Below are 22,446 nucleotides of genomic sequence, written 5' to 3' on the forward strand. Positions count from 1 at the left end.
AATATATCCGTGTTGCTTTCCAAGGTTAAAAAATATATATTATTATTTAGGCAACTAGGTATCGCTTTAAATGCACACAATTAAACATTAACAGCCCGATTCATGGAATTAATGTGCGCTAAAAAAATCGGCGCACGCGTGCGAACACGTGCGATTCGCAGTGTTACTTGAAAAATCGCAGTGCAAGTGCGAATATCGCAGGGAAACCAGCGCACATCTATTCATGGAAGTCCGTGTGCGAGTAAAATGTGGGATGTGCGCTGAAAAAGTGCGCGGCGCACGCCAGTGCACAGGTCATCTAACGGCGTGCGCTAAGGCCACAGCGAAATCGCACATAGCGCGGCGCACATAACAAAAGTAGGCGGAACACGGGGCGTTACACGCAGAATGGGGAACAACTCGTGAAAATGTGGGCGTCACGGGGGAAGTACAGGAGGCAAGTGCGCGGAACGCCCACACGCTCGCCTACAACACGTATTCATGGAATTGAATAGGGCAAACGAGCGCACGGGCAAAGATGCGCACAGGGCCATACCCGTCCACCACACGAAAGCCGGCGGTAGCGTCCCTGCGCAGGAAAAAAATGTGCGCCAAAATGTGCGCTAACAAAAAGCACGTATATACAGCTATGATGAATTTCCCATACTGTGGCCCTCTAGGACAAATGACGTGCAAAGGGGTACGCGACAAACACGGACACCCGCTGTGTCAAAAATAGCGTGTGAGTGTATTCCTGGCGTGCGAGGGAAGTTTTACACGCTATTGGCCTGGGTACGTGTATTTCAGGGGTGCGCGGGTGTTTTCACACGCGATCGGGCCTGGGGGAGCGGGTACGTGTATTTCAGGGGTGCGCGAGAAGTTTTACACGCGATTGGCCTGTGTACGTGTATTTCAAGGGTGCGCGGGTGTTTTCACACGCGATTGGGCCTGGGGGAGCGGGTACGTGTATTTCAGGGGTGCGCGAGAATTTGTACACGCGATTGGCCTGGGTACGTGTATTTCAGGGGTGCGTGGGTGTTTTCACACGCGATCGGGCTTGGGGGAGCGGGTACGTGTATTTCAGGGGTGCGCGAGAAGTTTTACACGCAATTGGCCTGTGTACGTGTATTTCAGGGGTGCGCGGATGTTTCACACGCGATTGGGCCTGGGGGAGCGGGTACGTGTATTTCAGGGGTGCGCGAGAATTTGTACACGCGATTGGCCTGGGTACGTGTATTTCAGGGGTGCGCAGGTGTTTTCACACGCGATCAGGCCTGGGGGAGCGGGTACGTGTATTGCAGGGGTGCGCAAGAAGTTTTACACGCGATTGGCCTGGGTACGTGTATTTCAGGGGTGCGCGGGTGTTTTCACACACGATCGGGCCTGGGGGAGCGGGTATGTGTATGTCCGGGGTGCGCGAGAAGTTTTACACGTGATTGGCCTGGATATGTGTATTTCAGGGGTGCGTGGGTGTTTTCACACGCGATTGGCCTGGGTACGTGTATTCCAGGGATGCACGCAAAGTTTTACACGCGCGATTGTCCCTGAACCCAGGTGCATGTTACACGTCCGAGAACTGCAGGTCCCATTGTCATCTCGTGTAATTGGAGGATAGGGCCTCAGTGCGTATACGGGAAGTGACGTCGGACGTATGGTCCGGTTTAAAAGGTACGTGTAGGACGTCATTTCCTTGTACGTGCTTTTCGTGGAGAGCGAGTGGGTGAATACTGTACTTCTTGTCGGTTCACATGCGATTTACTTCACAGCGTTTCTAGTTCCTACTCCCTGTTACCTCTCAGTTTTTTTCTGATTTTCTCTTGGACCTGTTTCCTCAAACAGCGTTCACTTCTTCTTTTGTCCTATCTCCTCAGACAGCGTACAATTCTTCTTTTGGCGGGGGTGTTGCCAACGTGCACACGCGCGTATTTTTCACGCTCTTTTCCCAGGCAGACGGTGAGTCGCGCACGTATTTACCAACTGTGCTTGCCCCGTGTGTCACGTACCCCTTCAGAGGTCATTGTAGGCTGCGTGTGACAGGCGTATGTTCATTATTGTGTTTCTGGGTGCCACAGCGTAGTGCAGGTTCATTTTTCCACGCACATGGTCTACGAGGGGTTGCGTGCACGTCATTTTCTGTATTTGGGGTGCCTGTGCGTTGCGTGACCCGTCATCTTTCCCCAGGGGTTCCATACAGCCTTGCTAGAGCACTAGGGTACGAATTCCATCTAGTACCCTACCCCTTTGACCCCCAATTGCCCAGGACAATAGTTTACTGCAACTCCCATACACACAACAACATCAGTGCCATGGCTGGGAGGCGAGCAAGTGGTAAGGGTGGCATAGGTGGCCAAGCCTCAAGAGGTGGCCGTGGTGGGCGTGGTAGGGGACGTGGCCGGGATTTGCAGGCTACCCCTAGCCCCCCACGTGTGGAGGACCAGTCAGGGACACCCATGCCCCCCCCCATGGTTGAGGGAAACGTGGCTGACACCATCTCAGCTCAGCCCTTGTCGGACCGGCCCATTGTGGCACCTGACCTGGCACAGGGTAACTCCCAGGCTGACTTCCAGGTCGCCAAGTCTAGGCCACGGGTGACGAAGCAAGTCAGTGTCACCAGGTCACGTGGATCAGGGGCAGCCATGTCATCCGCTGCCCCGAGTAGGTGGGGTGGGGAGGCTGCAGGGGCAGCTGCAGCTCCGTCCACCCCAGCTCTGACTCTCCCAGCCAGGACAGTGTTGGTCCCGGTCCATCAGACTGAGGTTCCCCCTGCCAACATCACACTTCAGCTAATGCCTGCCGAAAGTCATATGGTCAGTGTGCCATCGCTCACTACTACTACACAGTCCACCAGTGCTCCTGCCCCTAGTGGCCAGAGCGGCGTAGGCCACTCAGGATCCCCACCACCTTCAGAAAGAAAGAGGAAGAGTGCTCGTTCAGTACAGGCTGGTGCCCCAGACACGGCTACACAGTCCGGCACACCAAGGAAGCCTAGCTTCAATGATGCCGAACTGGATGCACTTGTGCAGTATGTGTTCGCACATGACGGCAAAATGTTGATCACTTCCGGGTGTAAGATCACATTTGCTCGACGTCAGGCACACTGGCAGTCCATCGCGGACAGCATAAGTGCCCTTGGGTTTGTGAGGCGCACAGCTGGTGAGTGCTTCAAGCGCTGGAACGACCTTAAGCGCACGGCAAAGAAAAACCTGGCCTCAAGTCATGCCGCAACTCTGGACTGGAGGTGGGTCTCCACAAGAGGACATTGAACTCACTCTACATGAGCATATTGCTGGGACCTACGTCACAGAGGAACAGATCCAAGGTGTGGAAGAACTGCCAGATTACGAGGCATTGTCCGGTGAGTGCACATGCATGTGTGTGTGATCCATGTGTATGTTGTTTGTGGGAGGGGTTCTGGTAGAGTGCCAGGTGAGGGTGTGTGTGCCTGAGTGGTTCGGGTCACCCATGTGGTTCATCCAATACATTCTGCGGCCAAGGTCAAGGACGGTCAAGGGAGCGAAAGCGTGACTTGAGCACTCCGGATGTGCGCTTTACGATGCCCTGGGTTGCAATGTGGGCTGTGTTGTATCTTACCTGGGGTGGCGTGGTGGGGTTCCGAATTGGCGTCATCATGTGGGTGCTGAGAGGGTAGGCACTGTCCCCTGGGGAGGTGGTGATGGGTATCATTAGTGGGGTTGTGACATTGCTCAGTATCTGACATGCATTTATACTCACCGAGCAGCCATGTATCGCCATGCCGCCCAGCTTCTATGTCCCGGTTTAGTGTAGACATTCTGTAAATGAAACTGTCGTGGGTGGAGCCTGGATAGTTGGCGTATACTGAGGTGATGATTCCCTTGGCATCACATACTACCTGGACGTTGATGGAATGCCAGTGCTTGCGGTTTCTATAGATGTGCTCAGTTGCCCTGGGGGGACATAGAGCCACATGGATGCAATCAATGGCACCTAGCACTTTGGGGAATTGTGCCACCCCGTAGAAATCCTGGGCGACAGCCTGCCTTTCTGCAGGTGTTCTGGGCAGGTGTTCTGGGCAGGTATATGTGCCTGCGGACTGATGGGCGTGCAGTGATGATGGCCAAGACCTGGTGTAGGAAGCGTGACTGCGTGACCTGTGACACCCCCCCCCACTATGGCACTTGTCCGCTGAAATGATCCAGTGGCCAAGAAGTGCAGTACATTAAGGACCTTCTCCAGGGGGCTGAGTGCTTTGGAGCACAGGGTGGTTGATGTGAGGTCATCCTCCCACTCACTGACCAGGTCGAGTATTATGTGAGGTGGAAACCTGTACCTTCCATACACATGGTCATCAGGCATCCCAAAAAGGCTTGTTTTGGGTGTAAAAATTCTGGCCCTGACTATCCTCCTCCTCCTCCTGCGGTATCACACGGCCACTGCTGCTAGGAACGGTATATTCATCCTGGCGTCTGAGCTTGTTTGTTATTTGCGCGCACTTTTATGCTGTGCGGGTCGTCGTACGCCTGCTTCCTGCTGACCTACGTGTTTCCGGATTGGCCACGTTCGATTCCATGAATACGTGTTGTAGGCGAGCGTGCAATACTTCCCGCGCACCCCTGAAATACACGTAGCCAGCCCAATCGCGTGTAAAACTTCCTGCGCACCCCTTAAATACACGTACCCGCTCCCCCAGGCCCGATTGCGTGTGTAAACAAACGCGCACCCCTGAAATACACGTACCCAGCCCAATAGCGTGTAAAACTTCCCGCGCACCCCTGAAATACACGTACCCGCTCCCCCAGGCCTGATCGCGTGTGTAAACACACGCGCACCCCTGAAATACACGTACCCGCTCCCCCAGGCCCGATCGCGTGTAAAACTTCCCGCGCACCCATGAAATACACGTACCTAGGCCAATCGCGTGTGAAAACACCCGCGCACCCATGAAATACACGTACCCAGCCCAATCGCGTGTAAAACTTCCCGCGCACCCCTGAAATACATGTACCCAGGACAATCGCGTGTGAAGACACCCGCGCACCCCTGAAATACACGTACCCAGCCCAATCGCATGTAAAACTTATCGCGCACCCCTGAAATATACATACACAGGCCAATCGCGTGTAAAACTTCTTGCGCACCCCTGAAATACAGCACACGCTCCCCCAGGCCCGATCGCGTGTGAAACTTCTCACGCACCCCTGAAATACACGCACCCAGGCCAATTGCGTGTGAAACTTCTCGTGCACCCCTGAAATACACGCACCCAGGCCAATCGTGTGTAAAACTTCTCGCGCAACCCTGAAATACACGCACACGCTCCCCCAGGCCCGATCGCATGTAAAACTTCCCGCGCAACCCTGAAATACACGCACCCAGCCCAATTGCGTGTAAAACTTCCCGCGCACCCCTGAAATACACGTACCCGCTCCCCCAGGCCCGATCGCGTGTGTAAACACATGCGCACCCCTGGAATACACATACCCAGCCCAATCGCGTGTTACCGCGAAACCCGTAATGCACGTTCCACGCTTGGCATTTGCTGTTTGGCAGTCCGGTAAACCGGTCCAGGGTTGGCGCAGCCCTTTGCGCTGGTTTTGGGATTTTGATGGCTTTTCCTTGCGCAAGGGCATTCGTGGGGGCGTAACTGGCGCTGCTGCAGGCTCGCTGCGCCACGCTGCGCCATGGATGGTTTTGGATGCGAGAATCCATGAATACGCTGTGCGCGGAAATCGGTTTTATCGCACGCAGCTGGCGCAGACATTCGCACAGGCACGCTGTGCGCCAGCCGCGTGCAACACTTTTGTGCAAAATTCCATGAATTACCCTGTTAGGGTATTGGGATGGTTACAGTGATGTGAATTTTCAGAAAACCGTTCAACTAAAATGGGAAGCAAGGGGACATACATTGTAATGTGCACCCATGGATACTCTAAGGGCCTGATTCACATATCAATTTTTCAATGGGATTGCACCTTATAAAAGGCTTCTGTGAATCGGGCCCTAAATGTTAATGAAATATGTTGCTTGGAGTTTTTCCAAAGAATAGCCATGTCTGGACTAGACTTGTTTGAATGTACGCAGCAGGGGTCCAGGTGGCAATTGCATTAGTTCAGGACGAACTTCTTCAAATGTGTCTCGATAGACCCTCAACTCTCTTTTGGGAGATGCATCAAGTCTCATCAGCATACCATGGCTTTTTGAAGAGGTCGAATCCCAGTTGAACCTTTTTTCAGGGATTCTGAGACTTGCAAATCTCAGGTTGAATATAGTGTCGATTTCTCAAGCTTTTGTAGCCAATCAGCAGTCAAACATCTCCTTAAGGAAGTTTGAGGCTCTTTAAAAGAACTGGCTGACTTCATGACCATCTTTGGATTGTGTTAGGCTATGAATAGAGGAGTAACATGGTGCAGGCTTAGAATTTGTGAGAAGTGCCAGTGTGTTTTCAAAAGGCTTTGTGTATTTTCTATAATGCATTGTTATTATAAGTGTTTTTGTTGTCTGTTTTGTGTTTTTGCACCCCTTTGGTTTGTGTTTGCTAAGTGTATTTTTAGTTTCTTCCTGATAACAAAAGGAAACAAAACCTCTGTCCTTTCCTCAAGTCAGTTTCCCCTTTTTGTTTACTCTGAGAAAAAGACTAAGAAAAAAACCTTCCCATTTCCCTTTCCTTTTGCCTCACTGAGGCCATATTACAGAAAGTTTGCATTGGTGCAAATGCAAGGTTTGCACAGTATTAGCACTAGGGCAAACTTTTCCCATTTTTTTAAAACACTGGGACACATTAAAAAATCCATTGCACCTCAACAAGTGCAGTTTGGCATATTAAAAGCATCAATCTTACTTGCAGTCTCAGCATGACCAACAGAAAAATGGTGCATGTGGTCAATCTCCTTTGCCTGTTTTTTGTGTGCAACATTTCAGTAGCACAGGATTCTAACAGAGGTTTTCAATGATAGTCCCACAGTTCTAGATTAGCCTTTCAAGAGTACATGCTGAATTCACTAGTAGAGAAAATAAAATTATTGGAGTGGGGGAGGGGGATGCAGTTTCTCGAAGTAGAAGCAGAGTATTGCTGATACCTCCACACATACAGAGTTTGTTGACCACGCAGCAGAGAAGTCACTATTTCCGCACGGGTTCTAGACCGGGTTGCATGTTACGTAAAACAGTATCTTTTGGTACTGTGTTCTGGGCCTTTCACCTGCAGACAGTATAATGAAATGGAAGAGTAGATCTTCAACGCCGTTCTTCTTTAATCGACCCTCATGGGTTTCGCTCTGGCTCGTCCTCGTTTTGTTACAATTTTGCACATTCATTTTGTTCCCACCAGCTTAAGGGAAAATGTGTTCTATGTCTAGAGCCGAATGAAATGCTTTGAGATAAAAATAATGCAAAATGTAGTTTCAGAGCTGCTTTCCTCCTCCAGTTATGTTTACGGTCATTGCACATAAGAGACTGCACTGGGACTCTCTCAGCCCCCAAACTACATGGAGTGTATGTTTTCATGATTAATGCATGTGTATCTATTTATTATAGATGAGTACCAACATAGAGCTGACACTGAGGAGAGTGCAGGGAAAAAGAGAAAATATAACAATCTAATGCAAATTATATGTTGACACCAATTTAAAGTTGCCAAGGTGTGTAAACGTTGATAATCTAGGGAAAAAAAAGTTTTAAACTTCAATTGGAAAGGTTTGGATCATTAATAGTGCCATTAAGAGGTAGTTGCATTAACCGTATCTAAAAATACGAATTCAGTAGATGGAAATTGTAAAAGAATGTACATTGCTCTATTATTAAAACCCTTTAAAGAAATTAACCGAAATATGACTATAACAGAATGAAAAAGAAAATCATTACTTGAAAATGGATTTCATCCTCTGGTGCATGTCCTTTTCAAAAACCTGATTTATTAAATACAATGAGCAATATTGATGCAGTTGATAAGATCTTTCACATTTACCTTGCAACTTGTTTTGAATTTCTATCGCTATTTCTAGAGCATTGAAGGGGAGAACTGGCTCGCAGGCAATCTTCAGAACAGCTTCCCCTGTAATCTGAAATACAAATTAAAAACAAAAGCAAATTCACTGGTGTTTTGCTTCCCTCATTGATAAACATATGCTTGCAATTTAGCAATTCTATATCTCTAGTAATATGGACCTGGAGCTAAACATGTTTTTGTGTTACTTTGCTTGCCCACAACCCATTGCTCAATGGCTCTAAAATGGAGGTGAACTTCTAGTGATAGCTGGTGGGTGGCACTAGGGCATGTGTGGCTTCATACCTGAAATGGCCTGCTATACTCCCATATGTCAGGCAGAGGGCAGCCAGCCACACCCACTTACCTGTTGAGTACCCCAAGGATCCACAAGTCCACCTCTACTTTTCAACATCGACATGACACCCTTACCAGACATCATCAATTAATCTGGTATCTCCTGCTCCAACTATGCAGCATGCACACAAATAATCTACACATTTGTAAACCACTCATCACCAAGCACCGCAGACATTAAAAACTGCCTTGTACAGCTGGATGTTCTAACTCCACCACAATCCCTTGTCCTGACGAGATGGGCCCTTGCCCAAACCAGTCAACTACAGTAAGGAATCTTGGATCAACAACGGACAACACCTCACTCTTGATATTGTGAATGCTGATAACCCCAGTGGAGGGGGAATAGGATTCATGCTGTAATTATGCTAAAAAGGCAATGCAAATGTGAGAGTTTATTTTTCTTTTTTATTGTAGCGATCAATGCATAGGGAAATGACCACTTATTGGCTCCAGGCAATGCTTGCCCTGGGAACGCCTTAGAGCGAACATGTGCTGTAGGACTGCTGAGGCAGTGCTTTCAAAGGCTCTGCTGTGTACTGGTGAAGGTAACTTGTTCCTCCACCTTGGAATATTCTGGCCTAAGCAGGCTAGGACAATGGGACCCTATTCTCGAGCTGAAGTTCATTAGGGGTGTTGGCCCTACACCACATATTAAGGCTGCCTTGCGTTTGAGGGGCTGCTGGGTGGACATTGGAGAGGGGTTGAATGTTAACTTGCTGAAAGTGAATGGAGATAAGACATATGTTTGGGGGTTGAACCACCCAGAACCCGCTCTGGTCAGTCTAGTGATGGCCTCATTCTCTTGGGGCATTACCTACCCCAGTAGATTCTGTAAAAACAATTAATGCTAGATTTAAGGCAGGATATTTTCAACTATGAATATTGAAAAAGGTTAGTCACTTTATTCCCCAGGCTTTACGGGGACCTGTGGTTTCCTCGTCGATACTGAGGATTAGAGATTATTGTAATGACACACTTTTAGCTCAGATGAAATAGCATCTGAGTAGGCTTCACATTTTGCAGAATTCAGCGTCCCAGTTGGTAGTTGTGCTACCAAACTGTGCCTGATGTCTCTATAGCGCTTCTTAAACCTCTTTGGTTGCCAGTCGAGAGCCAAGTCATGTTTAAAGCTCTATAGATGACTCACTGAGCCCTACATGGACATTGATGTGTATCTTCAACAGAAGATTACTCCTTATAGGCTTAGTGGGGTCCTTCGGTCATTTAACCTTAATCTTCTCCATGCCCCTACGTTCTATAAGGTAACAGTGGCAGTAGGGCTTTTTCAGTGGTGGATCCTACCTTCTGGAATGCATTACCTCTTGCTCTGAGACTGTGAGAAGATCATGCTAAGTTTCGAAAAGCCCTCAAAACCTGCCTTTTCCTCATCTAATTCAGAATATGAGATGGCATACTGGCTTACTTTTGCCGAATTATCGGGCATACTGGCTTAGCTTTTTCACTATTGGGGATTGTTGTTTTTCTTCGGCACCTAAATCACTGCACCAGAATATACTTGGGCGATAGAGCGCTATAGAAATATCTGTCAACATAACACCCCTCACCTGAGGAGGACTACACTGGGTATCATCAGACTCAAGCAACCACCGTGGAGCGCAGGATCATGTGATAATGAGAGATGAGTTTGAAGCCAAAGACATATGGCGGATGTACACAATGCACACTAATGTTATATCTTGGGGGCAGAGGAGGTCAAACGGATATGATGGGTATTGTGCCCGTCCATGAGGCAATACAAGGGGAAGGCGACTTGGAGGCTTGCTGGATTATTTTGGGGCAGCAGGCTGATAGGGTGTTACTTGTTTGCATGGTTTGCAAACCACAAATAAATGATGTCCATTTCCAATACAAATCCTGAGTCCTTTTGTTTGATGCTACATTCATAATATGTGGGTCAAAGCCATCTTCAGAAGCTGTTTCTCCCAGCAGTGGATGCTACACCTCATTTTCCCTTACTTACATTGAACGACAGAACCATGGCCACAATTTCTCTAATACTATCCAAACCAGACTTTGCAAAAATCATCTATCTATGACTCCCAGATTACCAAATGAAGAAACCTCTAAGAGATCAAGATGCAGAAGCAAGAATACTTCTCAGAGTGAAGCCATTTAAACATATCATGCAAGCATTATGTAATCTCCACTGGTTACCCCCCAAAAAAGGTTTGTTTTCAAAACCTTGTGCATCAACTATCATTCATACCATGGAAATGGCACTTCATTCTCCTAAAGTAAGTTTAAACACTACACTCCTGCCAGAACACTTAGGTCCAGCAATGCTGCACTAGTACAAGTCGCCAACCTCAACAAGAAATGTCAAGGAGGATCCTATTTTTCAGTTTGGGTTGCAAAACTGTCGAACACACTACTTGATGAGGGCTCTCCAGCAAACTTCACAGGACGGGGCATCGGGAGTTCAAGTGGCAGTCTCCGTACAAAGGTGATGAAATGTGTCATTCCAGTCACAATTGAAGAAACTTCTCTAGGACAGGATCTCTTGATGCTGGGATGCTGACATTCAAAGGTAATGCAACTTGTACAACAAGCTGGGGACCACCAAAACTGCAATTACAGAACGGCCTACAGATCTGGCAAGGTAGTCCACGAGACACCTGGTCAAATCCACTGGTTGGTCCAGTGAGACTTCCAAATGGTCAGGATTCTTGGATCCTCGAGAAGACTTAGGGCCTGATTTATGGAATTTTTGCACAGTGCAAATTGACTTTGAACTGGTACAAAGTGACTTTGCACTGCCAACAAACAACCTCATTTATTACAGAATAGTGCAAAGTGTATTTTTGCAGTACAAAGTGATTTACAGAACAGTGCAGTGCTTGTTGGCAATGCAAAGTCACTTTGCACCAGTACAAATTCATTTGCACCATGCACCAAATTCCATAAATCAGGCCCTTAGTTGGTTTCACTAGTCAAAGGGCTGAAGCACCTCTCAGAGTCTTCTGAGATCAGGTAGTCCAACAGGGCTTCACTGGGCCAGACACAGGAAGGGACGCCAGATCTCTTCAGCAGTCTTCTTTGGATATTCAGTCAGCTGTTCATCTATGAGGGATTCATTGCTACGATGCGGATCTGAAGAAATGGCTGCAGGAATCCTCTTCTTATCCAAAATCCAGCCTGGAAGATAGTCTATGTCCAGCAATGGTAACAATTCAAACTGCCAGTACTTGTCCAATCAGGGTCAACTAGTGGTTTCAATCATGATCCCACACCTAGACTATCTGGCACCAAGGATGTGAAATGGGACCAGACAGGCATCATTAGCCCGAAAAAAGCATCAGCTTTCCTAGGAAAGTTCATAACCTCATAAGGGCTTCCTGACACAAGGCCAAACTACAATATTGCCAAAGAACAAGCAAATGTCTTGTGGCACGGCCATTTTAGGGCACTAGTCAAGTTTAGCAGTCATGTGTGGTAAACACAAATGTGCACACTAAAAATAGTGCAAACATGTTAATAATATATCTGTTCCCACTAGCTTGTTTTAAGGCATATACAAAAGTAACCAAAATCCCAAGTGCAACAAGCTAAGGTGATACAAAAATATCCCCATTACAATGCATTGTAAGATGCTGTGGGCCATGTTAAAAAGTAATTAAAGTTAAAAGGCAAACATAGGGCCGGATGCACAGAATTCTTTACATGCTGAAAAGTGACCTTGCAAACTTTTCAGAATGCAAAACTCCTTTCACTGATTCACGGATCGGACTTTGTGTGTCTTCCTGGGGCTTTGCGCAGGTCTGTCATGACTCGAGCGCTGTGCATGACACTCCACGCAAAGTATGGGAAGGGCCAACGCAAAGAAATAAATAGGGGGCGGGACATGCATATTCCCCATTGCCCCCACAAAATGAGGATGAAAAAGCAGTAACGTGAGCGTGTCTAAGGATGGGCCACGCAGAGAAATCACATGCCCAGTCAATCCCAGGCCTAACCGTATTCATGGATTCCAATGCACAACTTCACGTAGGGGAATGTCACACACATCCCTTGTGATTTTACTGACACATGTATGAGGCGCTAAGCACTAAGCGCATATGATCAAGCATAGGAAGTTAATGATTGCACAGCAATTTGTGGCGACTGCACCTAGTTGAGGTGCCGATTGGAGTTAGGGGGATTCGTACACAGGTTAACCGGGTGCTGTCTTGTGTTACATGAAATGGACAAAGATTATTAGGGTGCAGTTTTGGGTCACAGGGGTTTGTATGAAGATTAACTGGGCACTGCCTTGTGTTACGTGAAATGGGGGCATATTTTCAGGGTGCAGTTTTAGGTTACAGAGGTTTGTACGCAGTCTTGCCGGGATGCTACCCTGTTTGCAGGGGGACAGCCTGCAGTATTGCTGGGGTGCTTGATGGTGGGGATGAGGTAGGCGCAAAGGTTGGTATATGTCGCTGGTTTTGGTTTGTGTGGGGCGTGTTGTGGGCGTTATGGGCGCTACTGTATTTTCTTTATGCCTAGACTTTACGGTCAGAATTCCTTGAATACGCAGAATGTGCAATAAATACTGTAACGTGCAGGTGGGTGCAACGTTGTTTTACCTGCATAGTACTTTGGAGGGACTTTTTTTTTATGATTCGGGCCCATCATTTCTAAGTACTGATACTCTGAACGACTGATCATTTTCCCCATAACAAATGAACAAAAGGAAATTGAAGTGAAGTTGAAGGCTTTGCTTCCCCACAAAAAGTCAGAGCAGGTTCGAAAACAGAGCAAACAGAAAGGGGACCCATATAAAGTATGCAGGGAAAGATGCATAAAGAGAAATATTTCCTGACATCTGAGGCAATGCAGAGCTGCACAGCATGAGCATTTGGTCATGTCTTAGATGAACCGAAGCCTGCCACAAGTAGAGGATTTGCACAGTGACAATCGTCTCACTTCAGCCCCAGATTTAGAAATGGCTTGGCACGTGTAAGAGCCTTGTGTCAGATTGGTAGAACTTGATTGACACGGCATCAGTACAATTGCTTCCATTGGATAGTTTCTGCCAGCGGACAGGTGCATTGCCATTGAGATGTTAGTGTTGTAGTCAATCGCGCAATGTAGCTTTTTTTCTGGAGTATTACAGGAGCATCACAAAAGTTGGGTAATCTGGATCAAGCAGCTCAAACTAACAGCAGCATTCATAACGAATTATTATTATTATTATTATTATTATTATTATTATTATTATTATTAACACGTTCATCTTTCCCGTGCATCTAAATAAAGAACACATTTAGTAGACATGTTTGTGACCTTTAAAAGGTGCATTGAAGTCTTTTCAAAAAACAACTTTTGAGGTATGAAAATTCTTGAACATCGAAACAACTTTGCAAAGGAAACCTTGAGACTTTCAAGCAATGCTGCATGCTGCCGCATGGATTGCCATCTAGTCGCTTTAAGTACACTTCATAAATGTTTCAATGATTAAAATATAGTATGCAGTTTGCTTGCAGGCGCCATACATAATGTGGCCAAGATCAAAGCCAGCGCTTCGAGGGTTGTACATACCAATTGTGCTTCAAGATACACCCAACCTACAGGGGGCGATGCACGTCATGCAGGAATGTATCTACAGTGGTCGCTGGTTAAAATAATGGATTGACATAAATGGAAGACGAAATGACATCCCACCGCGAACAACTGTTCAAAGTGCAGCACTAGTGTGTGGGAGCAGACGAGTTGTGTTGGGCTATGCCATGAAATGTTGTCTCTAAGGAAACAGAGGATGTAATTGCAGGCTGTCTTTTCAGCATAGCAGTGTCTGGCATGCATGCCTTTTCTGAGGCGGCAAAGAATGTTTAAGTGTATGGATGCTTTTCCCAAAAGATGTTAGAAAGGATTTCTTTATCCCAGCTAGCAGCCTGCCTCACGATTTATTAATGAAAGGAACCAAGATCGAGTGAAATCGTGGTTCTATAAAGCAATCCCTGCTCTGTGCATCAAAGTCTTTTGGGAACCTTACGCATTTTACATTTCAGATCCTAAAAATAGAAACAAAGTTCAGGGTGCGAAATGTAAGCAATAAAGCAAATGCAGAACTTCTGCTGATGCTCTTCACTGAACTGTCACTATGACAACCATAATGGGGCGATGGCTGTTCTCTAGCGGTCGCTAAGGAAGCAATTGAGGCCTCATATGGTTTCCACAGGAGACTGTCCAATTTCGGAGAAGCCACCAAATGACTCAGTAGCAACCCCCGATGGGGAAACATGGCCTCTACTGTTACCTTTGTCTTTCACTGTGAGCCAGTTATGGATTAATGGACAGGGCTTCTGTGGACATATGGCGGATATCAGGGGTGTCATATATGGCTCACCAGATGGCAACTCCTCACTGTCAAAGACACTCGTGATTTTATAAACGTGCAGGCAATTATTGCAGCAATCGGGTCAGCTTTCAAATGGGACATTTGTGTATGTAGCGTCTTGCTGTAACGTCACCCCGGGGCCTTAGTTCGGTGACAGGACATGTATGTTTGTTGTAGTTGCAAAAGCTTAGCATGAATCCACCTTATCATTCTGCATTGAAAACTATATACAGCAACAATTCCAATTTTTGGAGCTGGCCTCGGTTTGCAGGTGATGCCTTATCTTCAACATCCAAGCATATGATCGTCACGATATCACCCAGGAGTTGAACATGTGGCTGTAGGTTGAACACATATGTCTGCAGCAAGACCTAATTCACTGAACTGTCTTTTGAATAGGTTGGGGTGGGGGTGGGGCAGGGGGGGTGGTTGTTGATATTACCAGCAAACACTGGTGTATCCCTTTAAAGTACATGTAGTGTGAGTTTGTTTTTATCATAGAGCATGGATCCCTAATTGCATTCTTTTGGCGACAATTCATGAGCATGTTGCAAACATCCACTGACATGCAGTTCCTCTCTAGAAGGGTATGGTCGTTCTTACTATCATAAGAACCACTGATGTAATCAAAGATGTGCCACTGAGTCAGTCGGAACAACTTCTGACACATAACCTTGATCTGTCTTTGGATATATCATGCATGTATAACACATACATTCGAGCGAGCGGTTCTCCATGTTCACGGCTAAAAATACCAGGATCCCTAAACAACAGGTGGGGTGCGGGGGGGCAACGTGTTGTATAACTGCACTAGGGGTAAGAAAGAGACATGCACCATGTTCTTATTGCAAGTGAGTACTGGCCTCTCCAGGTGCGCATAATGGGGCATGCATCACTAATTAGCCACCATAACTTATCAGAGCCAGCGAATGACATCATAACCCCCTTCCACAGCTCCAGCAGCGGCAGTAGCAGCGTGTATCTCTCTCTCGGGCAGACCATGGAACCTGGGGCTCCGATACAGTGGGGACGAGCAGTTTTTACAAGAGACTCTATTTGGGACACGCGAGTGGTAGCGACTTGCTGGCAACAGATAAAGACAACAGAACGAAGCTAGAAAAGAGGGACACACACTAACATGTATACAAATGGAAGCTAACTGCACTAACTGACAAAACAGTGCAGATGCCTTGGCATGAAGAGTGAGGCATTTTGGAGAAAACAGACAGAGCCAGGGCAGGGAAAACCATGTGCAGATACTTTTAGACTTTAATATGTGGCCCCCTCCAACTTTGTTTGGGGTAGGTTGGCTCTTTATCTTGCAACTCTTTGGCAAGTTGCTTGATTTTCATGCCTGCTGTATTATACTTCATCAATTCATTCCTGTCTTTGTTGGTTTCCTTGTGCTCTATTTCCCTCTGTTGTACTCTGGTATTTATGGTTACCCTTTCTTTTATTGCACCAATTCATTTGTTTAATGCGCCTTAGCATACAGGCGCTATAGAAACACATACATAAATGCAATACAAATAAAAGTGGAAGAGAAGAAAATCTACAAATTGCTAAACTAATAAAGGAAAGTGCAGTCATAGAAAAGAAAGAAAACACATTCTGTGGAGAAGTAGAATGAAAGCTCTAATCATAAAAATGCGGCAATGCTAGAATCAGAGGCTCAGAAAATGCACACAATATATAAGGACAAATACTGCCGAGCCTGGAAAAGGGCGGTATAAGGAAATCCCATCAGGGATTTGGGGGTGTGAGGATGACACGCATGTATTATCTAAATACTATACCCACAACTGCATGGAACAGTGCTACAGGTCACCTCAGAGTCCCTGAACCTTTAAGGCCACTTGTCATGCCACCTCCTTTTTCTATATGGCAACAGGCACGTGAAAATGTGCAATATACATTTAACATACAGTTATGAGTTATTTCCTGTGAGAATTATTTTTTTCTAGAAAAAAAGTGTAGGATTGCTTAGTCTTTTTTTGTAATTTGGACAACGTTATATTTTCTGCCCATTTTCTTTAGAAAACACAGTTTAATTGATTTCTATTTTAGTGAATTCGTAGAAGGGATATTTTCCATGATTTGCACTGTGAAGAGAAAATATTTTAGAACACCAAAACGAGGTTAATAACTTTAACTTGCATTGCAAAATGTCCCTTGACAATTTAGAAGCACAGCTCTTCGTATTTTTTGGTATTGTTCTGTTTAGCTTTTGCTTAGCAGAGCTTTTTTTTCTTATTTCTTTTTTTAATTGACAATCCTGACATACATGTAAGGACCCAAGGGTTGGTCATCTCATTGACTATATTACTTCTAATAAACCTTGAGTCCAGAGTTCTTATTAAAGTCCTGGGAATAAAGAAATAAAATGAAAAAAATAAGATAGGGTTTTAACATTGTGCTTCATGCCAGAATCAAGCCTCTAAACAGAGGACCGGGTTCAGGACCCACGCTGTCCAGCATTGTCTTCCTTCCAAGATAAGTGCCTTGTCCCTGAGAATTCCTCCTGGCCAAAGATATCTTCCCAGGTGGGGCAAGGACACAGATAGATATACCCTAGTAGTTAATCCATGCTCATAAAACCAGATTTGTACTGGGACATAATTGTATAAAGAACCTTCAGTAAGTATTGCCAGCCATTCAGAAAAATGTATCAATCACAGGATGAACTTGCAATCATCTAATTGGATGATGGTTGATTCTCTGGGCTGGATCTTCATGTTTCACATCTGGAGGAATATATACTTTTATATCATGATAAGTGATCCGATTTCATTTCTCTATACCAAACCACACAGGGGATTGCGCTGCTTACCACCCAGGGGTTGTGGTGGCCTGAAAATCAGGCAAAGGGCGGTGCCCCCTGCCAATAGTGGTGATTGCCAACTGCAAATCAGTACCATCTCTTTAAGTCATGTGAACATCTTGATGAAAAATATTAGCAGTGTTTTCACAATTTGAACTAGAAAATAGGAGTCTTCATAGCATAACGTACTCATTATGCCCATCAGATGCATAATGTATTGCCACTTGCAGTTTAACATAGACCTTCTGAAGGCAGAATCACATATTCACATTGTGCGGAGCAGTACTGGATTGTATAGAACATCTCGTGAATCAAAGATGTTTTTTTCATCACAGCATCTGGTATTGGGCTGAACAGTTGAAGGTACTCGAATGATGTCAAGTGAACAATTTATTGTGCACTGCATCTGCTTTCCAAGATCCCATCCAAGGAATATGTCAAGACACAATGGAAGAACTAGAGTCCGAGAGTATGCTGGCAAAGAAAACATCAGATAGAAAAAAAACATACGTATAGAAATACTACTTATTTTCCATAGCTCAAAGCATTGTTTCCCCTCCAAACTAGCAAGACCAAGGCCGAAAAATCCAAAGAGACTAAGGAATGCAGTCTGCATAATATCTTTCACTGATGAACAGTCAATAAAATAAATACAAGAAGAAACCTTCACATCTCATACATTTTTATGTTTGATATTAAGTAATTCACCTTGACAGATATCAGAATCACCTCACAGTTAAACTAGAGCGTATGTTATTGCAAAGGAAACTATTGGAGGACATCTCAAGAATATAATCTCTCATTAAAGCCTTAAAGATAGGATGGAAAAGAGGAAGGAATTCAGGTAGAAATGGCCATTCCTTAAGTTCGCCGACTCTAAACCTCCTTTGACACCCCCCTTGGGCCGCAGTAATGAACCCCTCACTGACTTTGAACAAACAGTTCAACAGGCAAATAGCAATACGGAGGTCGCGTGCATCGAGTCAGCATTAGTGTTACATCTCTCTTGGCTCACTCTTCTCACGTTACACAGAGTATTTCCTTTATGTTTATACGTGGAACCAGCTGCAGCGATCTAGGCTTCAGGGCTACGTGGAATGGAAGACTAGCCATGCCCCTACCTCTTCCGATAGCATATCCGGAACCGCGCCTCAGACACATCGCATTGATACTCTCATTCCGAATCTGGTTACGCTCCGTAAGTACGCCTATCCTACTCCGTACAACTATCTTGGAAAACCTTGTTTACCTTCTTTCCCGCTATTTCTCTTCATGTCTTACCCATTCTTTTCCTTTAGCCGAACTGCCATCTACTTGTATACTTCCATTCGCAGAAGCCGTCATCCCAAACTGGGTTTCAACGGAAGGCTTTAGGTACGGCGCACGGCAAGTCGCATCATTTCTTTTCCTGTTTCGTGTGTTGCAATCTTACCATTTGTGCTCCATTTCCAGGCGAGTTCACTTTAAGACTCAGACACTTCCCGCGTCTGTAAGAGATCAGCTATCCTTAGTCTTCCAGTTTGGCATCCTCGCCGGTAGGTTCTTACAAAGGCTCTTTAATCCATCCTGCATAGAATAATTAGAACTCTCCATAACTGATAAAACTGACCTCTTTACTACCTCAGGTATTTGCCCAGTGATTTCGTCTCCTCCTCCAATGGATCACCCTTTCTTTGTATCCTAGGGTAAGCCATTCTTTATTCAACTTCCTTTCAGTTTCCATTCCTCTTGATTTCTATAATTAACCCTCTTACTCTCTGTCCATACCATCCTAAGATTTCATCCTGGTAATCATCCTCATCAGGATACATTAACGAGTCAACAGCATCCCAGAATTACAGCTGCCTTCCGGAGTCCTCGTACTCAAGCAGCACTTCACAGGGTTTTTTTCCCTTTCGGGGGTTTTCCCTGGAGACTCCACTCTGTTCCTGGTTCATCGAGCGGGACCATTGAGGGGTTTCTAGGCGAAACCTTATTACTTCAGAAATACAGACCTCCATGTGAAAGAAAGAAGCACAAAGGTGGGTGTAAACTTGCATGCTGAACCCTGAGCCATTTTGTTTACTCCTTAACATATGACGGATCTTACAATAAGCTGACAGTTCATCCATCCATAGGGCTTCACGACCAGCGCTTCAGCTGTTAAATAATGGAAATGCTAACACTGAATCAACAATATCTAAGGTAATGCAAGAAACACTGAATCCACAGAATGGTGAACTAGAATCTTATGCCGGAAAAATACACCAAGTATCTGTAATGATACACAGACTCTCTCCAACTAAACGGCACCAATGCCTGAAAAGCCCAGCGAAAATCATCACCAAGAATGATAATAAACATAACAAATGAACCAATCAAGATAATCTAAGGAGCTTAAGGTTAAGCGAAACACCAGTTGTGATACCGATGCTGAAAATCACTTCAAAGCTGATATTAACTACAATACAAGTCGAAGCACCTAATAGCGCTTTAAGAACTCAATATGTCCAAACTACCAGACAGTCTGTCTCCTTTCATTTCCTGAATACAGACATATAAAGCAAATCCCTCAGCAGATAACTTAAATTGAAATAATCCAAACTCATCACTCACCCAAGGATCATGAACCTCGGATGCAATTTTTAATGATTTCCTGGACCACACAGAATTGGAACTTGAACATTACGATGACGTATCTGGACCCCTTCTTGAGCGGGATTACATTACAGAAGCAATCTCATCTACATCTACGCCCATAATGTGCACGAGAAAGAAGCCAAATAGAACGATAATAAATCAAGGCATTCCAATTATTGAAGGCACGCATGTGAAAACTTCTACATGAACAAATCCACCTGTACAAGATCCATTCATACAAACGAGTGACACACCTCGTACTTTATCTACCACAAGCCAAAGTGAATTATCACACACAACCTTCAATCAACCTAATAAACAACCAAGTACTTCAAGATGAATACCTCAGAAAAGAGGTTGCATTGCAGACATCAGAAAGCTCAACGCCCCTTCCACTTTGATTTCTGAAGAATAACTTCATGTTCACAGATCATTATCAGATGCATCATAGACTATTCATCTGGAGAATTCCTTACTAATTCAATAAATTGCCGACATGACTATTCAGCTTGAAAATACTATACACCATAAAAACGGAACCGGATGTGATAAACAAATCAACATGACCGGCAAGAACTTGAAGAAATGTTAAAGTATAAATGTAGAAATACACCTGAAACAAACAACATGAAATCTACCACTTCCGAAAAACCTCTTAATCCATCAGACCCAGAATATGTTATACTCACAGCTCAGTCCATCACTCAAACGCAATATTCAGAAGCTCCTAACAGTATTCCCACAAAAAATCCAGTACCTAGTGAAAATACGATTAAAGAGGGTATTAAAGCAACACTATCAGAAAAATCTATTAGTCAAGTACAAACTACTATTATGTCGGCACTTTCGATAGTCTTGGCCCCTTATACGAAATTATACGAAGCCCTGCAGAAATCACACAGAGATCAGGCAACACTGCTAGCCATGGCCAATTCAAAGTTATTATACATCGAAAATGCAGTTGGCAATCTTGAGAAACAGCACGATCAAGATACAACAACACACACGTTACTTCAAAAGCTATTCTGCGAACATGTAACAGAATTAGGGATAAATAAACAGATACAACTTGAAGCTGCCCAAGAAATTCTAATGTGGAAACATTGTTCTGCGTGTAACACCCAGCCTTGTGAACCTGCCTACTCCCAAGCAAAAATTCCAATATCTATAAATAACAACATGCCAAACTTGCAACAGGACGTGCTAAATAAAGTGCCATAAACCCTGAGTGAACAAGCCACATCAACTATGATGCAGGATGAAACAACATCAGTCACTGTTCAACCGGTCCCTATATGTCTCCAACCAACACTAACCAAGGCAGACCGAGAACAAAATGTCGACCGGATAGAAATCGCAGATCACATAGCCAGTGAAGATAAAACGCAAGCAGACCAAAATCAAAAAGAGCAAGGAAAATAATGAGCAAAAACGAAATAGTTGAAACTCGAATCAATCAATCAAAAAAATAAAATTCATCAATTCAAGTAGTACGGAAATCTTCATTCGCAACATCAGTGGTCCGGATGAGACCCAAGTGGATACACCATTGACTGAGACAACTATCACCAATACACAATCTTCAACTCTCGATAAATCTACAAGGCAAAGTCAAGAACAACAACCTATTCCTAGACAAGTGGAACATCCTGCCAAACAACTAGAAATCTTGTTTGCTTGTGATTCAATCACCATGCAAACCCTAATCGATCTCTCGGTGTACAGCCATCAAGAATTAGATATCCAAACAGATACCGCGATACCTAAAAATGCAGGAAACGTGCCCACTATTCGAAAATCGCAAGTAGAAAAAAATGATATATCCTTACAATTTTTAACATTAGCTGAGAAGTGCAAAGCGGTCTGCAATCGCAAAACAAAAAGTACATCTTTTGAAACCTGCACAAGCCACAATGATACCAGCCAAATTAGAGCTCAAGCATGCAAAGAACTCTCTTTTGCCATCCAAATAGACACAAATGGCCAAAATTCGCATATAAGACAAATCTGCATCCCACAAAAAAACAACGCTGCATGCATCACAAGCGAACAATTTTCTTGCTGACTCGATGACAACAAACCGAATGTTTTATGGTCTTCGTACAAAAGCTAGTAATAACCCAGCTCTGATGCCCACCACCATCAGATCCCAGATTTAAGAACCATAGAATCCAGAGACATTCAAGCTGTGGGTTTCCCAATACCTTTGAAGCACTTTGGACTTGGCTTTCATGAAAATGGAGTCCAGACTGGTAGCCCAACTGTTACTAAAATGTGCTAAAGAAATCTGGCCCCTAGGATTCGACATAAGCGAACAACTACATTATAACCAGACAGGCAGTGTTGGGTGTCCTGACCCACGTTTAAGCT

At 45.0% G+C, this 22,446-nt stretch overlaps 1 protein-coding gene across 2 annotated transcripts in view; it reads right to left on the minus strand.

Annotated features, from left to right (window-relative positions):
- The window catches only part of NAALADL2 (N-acetylated alpha-linked acidic dipeptidase like 2), a 4,115,865-nt gene that overhangs the window by 139,368 nt on the left and 3,954,051 nt on the right, over window positions 1-22,446 (minus strand). For both annotated transcript variants that reach the window (XM_069618713.1, XM_069618714.1), the window contains one exon: window positions 7,922-8,015. In XM_069618713.1, coding sequence (XP_069474814.1) covers window positions 7,922-8,015 — 94 coding nt within the window. The remainder of the gene's footprint in view (window positions 1-7,921; window positions 8,016-22,446) is intronic.

The sequence above is a fragment of the Ambystoma mexicanum genome, chromosome 10 (genome assembly GCF_040938575.1).
Source record: "Ambystoma mexicanum isolate Mex_15411 chromosome 10, UKY_AmexF1_1, whole genome shotgun sequence".
Classification (NCBI taxonomy): domain Eukaryota; kingdom Metazoa; phylum Chordata; class Amphibia; order Caudata; family Ambystomatidae; genus Ambystoma; species Ambystoma mexicanum.